The 10182-nt window shown below is 32.5% G+C and overlaps 1 protein-coding gene across 1 annotated transcript; it reads left to right on the forward strand.

Moving 5' to 3' along the window:
* The first annotated feature begins 7098 nt into the window (after positions 1-7098).
* LOC129873336 (uncharacterized) lies at positions 7099-8917 on the forward strand. The gene is made up of 2 exons (XM_055948417.1): positions 7099-7427; positions 8770-8917. Exons 1-2 carry the CDS (start codon positions 7099-7101, stop codon positions 8915-8917), a joined length of 477 nt encoding a protein of 158 aa, XP_055804392.1.
* The last annotated feature ends 1265 nt before the right edge of the window (positions 8918-10182 follow it).

The raw sequence follows: 10182 nt of genomic DNA on the forward strand, positions 1-10182 counted from the left end.
TTGATTTTGTTATGCTGATGTTGATGAGTTGAGAAATTGATAAATGCTTCATGTATTCATTCACATGAACTCAAGATGACATTTCATTTTTGTCATAATTTGTCTTGAGGTTGAGATTGATGGTTTCTATGTATAAATAAAGTATTGCTTTCAAAGTGAGATGATGCATATTTTAATGAGTTTGATGAAATTGAACATAGAGTTAAATGAGAATTTTGGAGCAAGATGTTTGATGATGATGTAAATGATGTTTATTTTTTTAAAAGTAAAATAATTGATGAAGAGGTAATGTTGATGATGATGTTTTGAGATGGAGTAGATTGGAGTCTAATGTGACTACAATATAATTTGCATAATTCGATTTGATTGGAGTCTTATGAGGATTTTGACTATAAATTATTGTTTGAGAATGAGTTTTAAAAATGATTTGTGAACGATTTTGCATAAATTATTTATGCACTATTTTTAGTTTAAAGAATGATTATTTTCATCTTTGATTTAGAAAGAATTTAAGCATGAGTTGAGTTTGAGAAGTCTCTTAATTATTATTTTGAGCATGAATATTTGAGTATAAACAAGTTGAGTATTTTTACATTAAAACGTCTATTTTGAGATTAAGTTGAGGAGTTAAAATTATATTTTAAATGCATTTAATATTTACTGCATTGATTGAGTTTGAAAGCATGATTTTGAATGTCTTAAAAGAGGATGCATTCAGCAGAAGTCAAGTTGATGTCTTTAAGAATTTTATTACTTTGAAACATGAATATTTCCTCGACATAAATAATCATTCCGAGGAAGAGTGATGGGACTACATGATTGAGTTGAAAGCATGTCTTAAATGAAAACACTAATAATTGTTGACTCGGAATCATGAATGAGTCTTGAAACGATTGTCTAATTGAATGAAGTGATGATTGAAATTGATTGAGTTTTGAAAAAAGGTCCAATGAGTCCAGATTGATTGAGTTTTGAGAAAGGTCCAATGAGACTTGTCGAAATGACTAGATTGAACTGATTGGATAGAGTTTTATGAGCATTGAGTCTTGGAAGGAGTATCGAGCACTGAATTGGGTAAGAGTAAGTAATAACTCGAACCCAATAACTACGTCGCCAAACGTAGAAGAGGATTAAACCGTTAAAGTTGGATGTTTCCCAAATTACTGTCCTGACATGATAGGACTTGATTGGTTATGGATCAATAATTATTGATTCATTCCTACTCTAGCAAGGTATGAATAGACGTGGAAATAACATTGATTTGTTGTACTATCACTGGCTCATAAATGATAGTTGTGGAATAAGAGAAACTCCAAAATTGAGTGGATTGTGCATGCTATGATTGGTTTGATTGAGATTGTAGATGATTGAATTGAATTGTAAAACATTGCTAAATTCTAATTCATATGTCTATTGAGTTGAGTCCTTTACTTTATTCGTTGAGTTGATGATATATGATTGGATTGGATTATATATGATTGAATTGGATTGGATGGTATGTGATTGGATTGAATCGGATTCTGTATGATTTGATTGGATTGAATCGGATTCTGTATGATTTGATTGGATTGGATGTATGTGATTGGATTGAATCGGATTGTATATGATTGGATTGGATCGAATTGTATATGATTGAATTGGATTGAATTGTATATGATTGGATTGGATCGAATTGTATATGATTGGATTGAATTGGATTGTACATGATTGGATTGGATTGTATATGATTGGTCTCTGCTAAACCGTATTCTTACCCATAACATACAGACGGTTTGTTCCCCGACCTGCACTTGAAGCTTCACCTCTCTGATTACCTCTATTCTGCGGAGTTGTAGAAGAAAACTGAGCTCTACTACTTCCATTTCCCTGTCTCTTTGAAGGACACTCATTCTGGAAGTGACCTGTCTTTCCACATCCGTAGCAAGCATTGGTGCCCACATGACACTCTCCCAAATAGAGCTTTCCATATCTAGCACATGGTGGATTTCCTCTAGAACCTTGAGTCGCACTTAATTGGGACTGAGAACCCTGAGCTCGGAAGTTCTGGTGACTCAGCAATCTTTGATTAGGTGTAAAAACACTTGTTGAGGAAGGTGCATAATTAGAAGACCCCTTCTGAAAAAAGGACTTGTTACTCTTCCCTTACTTCTGCTCATTCTCATGCCTAGCAGACTTAGTCTTCTTGCTTAAGTGTTCCTCTCGGTCCTTTTTCTTGTCATCCTCAACCTGCTGAGCATACACCATCAATCTAGAAAAATCCATGTCAGAAATTATTAGCATTGCCTTACATTCTTTCTTTACATGTTTGCCTAGGCCAAAGACAAACTTCCTCATCTTGGACCTCATATGAGGAATCATTTCTAGGGCATATTTGGACAACTGAATAAACTTCAAACTATACTCTTTTACAGTCATGCTCTCCTGCTTGAGGTTCAAAAACTCATCAACTTTTTCTTCTCGTAGCTCTTGGGGAAAGAAATGGTTAAGGAAAGCGCTTTCAAATTCATCCCAAACTGCAGGTCTAGCATCCTCGCACTCTGCTCCCACTGGTCATACCACACGTTTGCCACATCCTTGAGCTGGTAGGAAACCAACTCAACACCCTCAATCTCGGTAGTATGCATCGCTTTCAAGATCTTCCATATCTCATCAATGAAATTTTGAGGATCCTCCTCAACCTTAGACCCTGTAAAGACTGGAGGGTTCATCTTCAAAAAATCTCTAATCCTTATGGCGGATTCATCTTCAAAAAATCTCTAATCCTCTTTTTGGGACTTAAGAGGTATGGCCTCCATCCTACACTGGCTACGTAGTTCTGAGGTTTGAGTCAATTAAATTCTTACCCAACTCGGTGCTCAATACTACTCCTAAATTATATGCTCATATTAACATCATCATCTAGTCTTATTGAATTTTATTTAAAACATCAAACTCATCTCATTACACTTCAAAACATTATTTACATTTCATCAAAACACCTTACTCAAAACATCATTTACTCAAATTCATTTAAACTCAATTCTTTTTTTCTTTCAAAACTCAATAAAATACATATATAGTATTACTCAAACACGTGTAAAAACATTCATGAACATCAAATTATCTAAGGTTCATGGAAAAGTAGCCACGAACAATATTTCTAATAATATGAGAGATAAAAATAATAATAATCTCAATGCATAAATATATCTAACTCAATAGAAGAAGAATTAATTCATTTAGAATTCAATATTTGGGTAAAACTCAACTATAACTCAATTACGATGAATTTAAATATTGGACGCATGGACGAACTCAATCCAATGCTATGAATAGCCTTACATACCTGGAATTCGAAGCTTTACTCTGAATTGAAGAACTCAATGACCACTCTTGAACCCCTAGCCTTTTCTCCTCGTCAAAGCATTTTGTGTACTATCTGGAGTATAAGAATCACCGGAATAGTATTTCTACATTACTAAAAACTAAAACTATATTTGAGAATGAGTAAGAAGTGTATAGAGAGAACAGTTGCTTGAGAAAGCTTGATGAATAAAATGAGGAAATAAGGTGGATATTTATAGGTGCGGAGGAGGTACCTAACAATAAATAAAAATAATTATGAAGGATGATCTTGAAAATTCAATAGAGGATTGTGATCTCATTGATAATGTCAAATGGAGGACTACTGATGTCACGGGTGATGTTAAATGGATCTAGATCTTTTCATGGTTGGTGAGATGAACCTTCTTTTATGAAATACCCTTTTTCGGAGCTGAGTTTGAACAAGATAACTTCTTAATTAGAATTTGGTGTCTTCAAATGAATTGTAGATCTAGAAGTATAATTGCATGTCATTCAAGAATCAACCAATTTGGAGAATCCTACCGTAAGATATGATTTTTCTTCTACAAATACTCTATTTCATCACAACACCATATTTTGTAAAAATTAATTTATGTGACCTATTTATCCTCCAAATCTTAAGATATAGTCTCATGAAAGTTGTAGGTAATGCCGTTGGAGTTATTCAAAAATTTGAATCACCTAATTTGAACTATAATATGAAAATTTATGCCCGAAATATAGAAGCAGTATCATTTTTATCGAGAATTGAAACACCACATCCAACGTTTTAGGGAATGTTACAAGTGAAGTGGTCTACCTTGGAGACTCAAGAACAACTAAAGTCTTGGGTAAGGGTAAAGTTCTCTTGAAGCTCACTTCGGAAAAAACTTAAGCCCTTATGGATGTGCTACATATTCCTACAATGCGGGCAAACCTGATTTCCGTAGTCTTGCTTAATAAAACTGGAGTGAAAGTGTCATTTGAATCTGATAAGATCATATTGACAAAAAATAATGTGTTAATGGGGAAAGGCTATTGTAACCAGGGACTTTTTGTACTCAATGTTTGTGATGTAGTGAATGAAAAGGCATCTACTTCTGCTTACATGATTGAATCTATTTCTTTATGGCATGCTAAATTAGGACATGTTAATATCTCTTATATAAAGTATATGCAATCACTTGGTTTGATAACTGGTTTAGATTCAAATAATATTAATAAGTGTGAAATATATGCTGAAATTAAAATTACAAAAAAGTCATATTTTTCAGTAAATAGAAAAACCGAATTATTGTCTTTAATTCACACTGATTTGGGTGATTTAAAACAAACAATGACAAGAAGTGTTAAAAGATATTATGTGACTTTTATTCATAATTTTTCTAGATTTACTAAATTATATTTACTTAGAAATAAAGATGATGCTTTTAATGCTTTTATTTCTTATAAAACTAAAGTTGAAAATCAACTTAGTAGAAAAATCAAGGGAATTAGATCTGATAGAGGTAGAGAATATTTATCTTTAAATATTTTTTGTGAAAGGAAGGAATTATTCATGAAGTAACCCCGCCTTACTCACCAGAATCTAATGAAGTAGCTGATAGGAAAAATAGAACTTTGAAGGAAATGATGAACTCAATGTTAATTAGTTCTAATGCACTTAATAATTTGTGGGGTGAAGCTATATTATCTACATGTCACCTACAAAATAGGATTCCTCATAAAAGAACTGAAAAAATACCTTATGAATTGTGGAAAGGTTATAAACCTAATTTGAAATATTTAAAAGTATGGGGGTGTCTTGCTAAGGTTCTATTGCATGAACCTAAAAAGAGGAAAATAGGCTCTAAAACAGCTGATTGCATGTTTATTGGATATGTTGAACATAGTGATGCATATAGATTTCTTGTTTTTGGACGAATTATCCGAAGAGAATCGTTTACTCGTAGCAAGAGCGCAAAAAATTGAGCGTTTCTTATCACAACCCTTTTTCGTAGCAGAAGTATTTACTGGTTCTCCAGGGAAATATGTTGGTCTAGCAGAAACAATTCGAGGATTTCAATAGATGACTTTTCCCGGATGAAATGAAAATTGGATTCATGTAACAGGAGAAAGATTTCCTATTCCTTAGCCGAAAAGATATGTGGCCATGGGATTAAGTGGAACAGAATTGACTGGGTGGTAGAGTCGTGGAAACGCTTGCTTCTTCCATATTTTGGACCTTAGCTCCATGGAAGAATATGTTACTGCTGAAATACGAAAGAATTAAAATCTTAGATCAAAACACTATGTATGGATGGTATGAACTGCCTTAACAAGAATTCTTAAACAACAAACAACCAGTTCAGATATTCACGACCAAGAAGTTTTAAAAGTGATGTGCTTGATTGCAATACTATTATTGAAACAAAGAATGTTGAATTCTTTGAACATATTTTTTACTATGTGATAAAATTTCTCATGCACCTGTTGAAAGAAATAGTGAGTCTATTTCTAGTATTGAGGAACTTAGAAGGAGTAAAAGGCGTAAGAAAGAATATTTTCCTTACGGAAATGATTTTCAATTTTTTCTTGTAGACATAGAACCATTAAATTCTTCTGAAACTATATCTTCTTCTGATGCTAAATTCTGAAAAGAGGCAATAAAAATTGAAATTGATTCAATTATGAAAAATAATACATGAATTTTGACTGATTTACCTCCTGGTGCAAAACCTATTAGTTGTTAATGAATTTTCAAAAAGAAACTTAATCCTAATGGATCTATAGATAAATATAAAGCTCGGTTAGTAGAAAAAAGATTTTCTCAAAAACAAAATATTGATTATTTTGATACTTTTTCACCAATAACTAGAATCTCTTTTATTCGAATTTTAATTGCCTTAGCATCAATTCATAAGCTTTTTATTCATCAAATGAATGTAAAAACAAAATTTCTAAATGGTGATCTAGAAGAAGAAATTTATATGGTTCAACCTGAAGGATATATTATTCCTGGACAAGAAAATAAAGTTTGTAAATTAATTAAATCTCTTTATGCCCTTACACAAGCTCCTAAGAAGTGGCATGAAAAATTTGATCAAGTCTTAATGAGAGACGATTTTTCTTCAGTTGAAGTGGATAAATATGTTTATACTAAAATGGTAGACAATGATATGCTTATATGTTGATGACATGCTTATATTTGGTACAACTTTAAATATTGTATAGAGTACCAAATTATTTTTGTCTATTAATTTTGATATGAAAGATCTGGGTGAAGTAAATATGATATTGAGAATTAAAGTTATAAGGAGTGAAAATGGTATATTGTTGTCACAAGAACATTATGTGGAGAGACTTCTTAATCAGTTTGAATATTTTGATGTTACACCTGTAACCACTTTTTATGATGCTAACTCTCAATTGAAAAAGAACAAAGATGACCTAGTTGCTCAGTCTAAATATGCTCAGATTGTTGGGAGTCTGATGCACTTAATGAATTTTACTAGGCTTGATATAACCTATATTGTGTGTAGACTAAGTAGATATACTCATAATCCCAATAAAGATCATTGGTCTACACTAATGAGACTAATGAAATATTTGAGAGGAACTATGAATTACGGTATCCTGTATAGTAGATTTCCTTCTACATTAGAAGGGTATTGTGATGCAAACTGGATCTCTGATTCAGATGAGACAAAATTCACTAATGGATATGTGTTTACCTTAGGTGGTAGTGCAATATTATGAAAATCAGCTAAACAAACGATCATTGCTAGATCTACTATGGAGTTAGAGTTTGTCGGTCTAGAGCTAGCTGGTTCTGAGGCTGAGTGGCTAAGAAATTTCTTAGCAAATATCCGTTTGATAAAGGATGTATTCCCTCTTGTGTCTATGCATTATGATTGCCAAGCCGCAATTGCTATTGCGAAGAATAAATCTTATAATTATAAGAGTAGACACATGAAATTGAGACATGATGTCGTTAAGCAGCTGCTAAGAGATGGAATAATATCCATTGATTATGTGACGTCAGAATTGAATTCGGCCGATTCTCTGACTAAACCCGTGGAAAGAAAATTAATTCTTCAAACCTCGAAAGAGATGGGATTAAGGTCAATATGATTGTCAATAGAGAGATGGTAACCCAACCTATGTGATTGAAGATTCCATGAAGTAGGTTCATATGGGCCATAACAAATCAATACTGACACTGCGCACAAACTGAGAGTGCTTGAACTGCTACTAATTATGAGGGATGAGTTATTAACTCTTAATGAATTCATAGTCCTTAAGGATGATGTATTTTAGAGCAGTATACACTTGATGAATTCACCTATATGAGAAGTGGAGTGAGGCCGCTCCGATGAGACCTTGGCCTAGTCTCTAGAGCTCTCATGAAAAACCAAGCACGTGCATGGCTTATTGGCGCAAAACCGCGTTGAACAACAAAATATGAGGATTAAAATGTAATTGGTAGAATCTCTGACTTACAATAAGAATTATTGGTTCATAGAAATTTTATACTCCTGTAAGTTAAATTTTGTCAATTTAAGTTTGGTTCATAGTCCAAAAGACACCAAACCTATAGCATTTTGATCATACAAAATTAAGCAAGTCTTGTTTTTTATTTCAAACTTATTTTAAAATTATGCAAGATTGTTGGATATTTTAAAATAATTTGAGTCATATTAATTAGGACTCAAACGCTTATGTCATCAAAATGACAAATACACTTAAGTCTCTACTTAATGACTAAGTATATGATTTTTCTTTGTCCACATTTTCTAATTTTCTTTGGCTCCAAGTTTTGTTGGTGTAGTGTATTCCATTGCCTCATCTCTCACTACTACACTCATCTTTAAATTAGTTGAACTCTTGAGGACATAGAAGTAGAGAAGGTGTAGTACTTAGCCAAATTCTAACTCCCTCTTCCGACTTGCTTAATTTTGTAATATTATATTTTGTTGATTCCTGTATCCTCTAATTAATTAGAGAAGTCTTGTTTAATCCTGAAAAAATATTTCACACTGCTGAAATAGTTTCTTATGATAATGCCTAGCACGATTCAAGTATTATTTTTATATATATTACTTATAATATTATTGAAGTAGTAAAAAAAAGGGCAGTCCGGTCCACTAAAGCTCCCGCTATGCGCAGGGTTCGGGAAAGGGCCCGACCACAAGAGTCTATTGTACGCAGCCTTACCTTGCATTTCTTCCATAGGGTGTTTCCAAGGCTTGAACTCGTGACCTCCATTTATCTAAATATTCATATATTGTTTTGATATTAAAATAAATTAAATAGAAAGATCTATTTAATTTTTAGTACTTCTATTTTGCTAAATAATAAGTTATATTATTATTGTGAAGTATTTATTGTTTCCCAACAATTATTTTTTCCCTATATTTACCAAACACAGTCTACTTCCCGCTAGAAATGTACATTGTGGAAAAGAATATTCTCAAATGGAGTGGAAGGTGGATTTGCCTTCAACTACTTTAGTGGAGCTTGCCTTGTTATCTCAATTGCTGCAGCTGCTGGTTCTTTTGCTGGACTTGTTTCTGATTTACAAGTTTTCGGGCCTTTAAAGACACCTAATTGACAACTCTGCAACATCTGTTGATGTTCATAACAAGGCCAGAAGAGGTGCTGACTAGTCAGTTGAGACATTGCACTGAAGGAGTTTATAAAATGCAGTTGGTTTATATCTTTTCCATAGATTTTGCAATACATCAAACAAAGAATATATTGTAGGCTCGCATTAATGGCAAGAAGGCTTAGGCAACTATATGTTTTCCATAAGTACCTCAAGTTATTTCTTTTCTGTCCCTCTCTAAATATTTGAACAAACATTGAGAATTCTGTGTATCTATTAAATGTATGTATTCTCTTATTATATAAGAGGGAGTTTCAGCAGCTGAAGCAGGCAGCAGTCTATCGACATGCATGCTTCATCAAGGGTATTTTCAGAAACGTTTCTTTGTTCCACTTTAATTTTATTTAGTACTATAAAATGATTAGAAGCAAATTACCAGTAACATCTTATGGTTGCAAACCTCACACCATTACTATCTTCAATTATTGGCCTAATCTCTTCAGCATTACCCTCATTGAATTCCTTCACTAATAGGATTAGTTTATCCCTAGAATTTTTTATTGAGAGATTAGAAATCCCGAGATTATTTCCATTACTATATGATCATGTTATTTTTGTCCACACTCTAGATATATAGGATAACAATAATTTATAGCTTAAACGCCAAAATGACACATTTCCCTTCAGAAAACCAAGTTTAAAATAGAAATAAATATGTATCCCACTTTATATTGTATTCTGTTCATGAATCCAAAATGTATAATTCAAAAATTTAATCACTGACGACATTACAAGCTTATGACAAAAAATCAAATATGATTATTTGACATATTATAAGAGATGTAAACATCAGGGGTATAGAGAAGTTGATTATCGAACTCTCATCGATTGTCAAGTTGCTGCTACGATCAATAAAGATCATATTAAAAAGAGAAAAAATTCAAGGCGTGATCAACAATCTAATTACCATGTGAATTTTAAATTACAATAAGGATAAGTCGTATTAGGCTTGTGCAAATTGGGTTTTGGAATTTAAGGTTTTCAATGGTTCACTAGGCTTTAGTTTTCGACCCGTCGTCATTATTTGCTTTAATTATTATAGATTAGAATTTTATTTTGATCTGTAATTATTTATTTCCCTCTTATTTATTTTAGATTGTTTTAAGTTTATAGTTTAGAGAATTGTTTGTATTTGTGTCGTGTTTTTGACAAAAGTAAAGATAACTGAAACTCACAACAAAACAACTTCTTCATAAAAAAAAATTCATTTA

This window comes from Solanum dulcamara, chromosome 2, assembly GCF_947179165.1.
Source record: "Solanum dulcamara chromosome 2, daSolDulc1.2, whole genome shotgun sequence".
In the NCBI taxonomy this organism is placed as follows: Eukaryota; Viridiplantae; Streptophyta; class Magnoliopsida; order Solanales; family Solanaceae; genus Solanum; species Solanum dulcamara.

Bases quoted from the DNA above. Each gene is read 5' to 3' on its own strand.
- LOC129873336 (XM_055948417.1), top strand. From the start codon at position 7,099: ATGGAGTTAGAGTTTGTCGGTCTAGAGCTAGCTGGTTCTGAGGCTGAG. The intron at 7,428-8,769 runs GTCAATATGATT...ATTGTGGAAAAG, and splicing joins TCGAAAGAGATGGGATTAAG to AATATTCTCAAATGGAGTGG.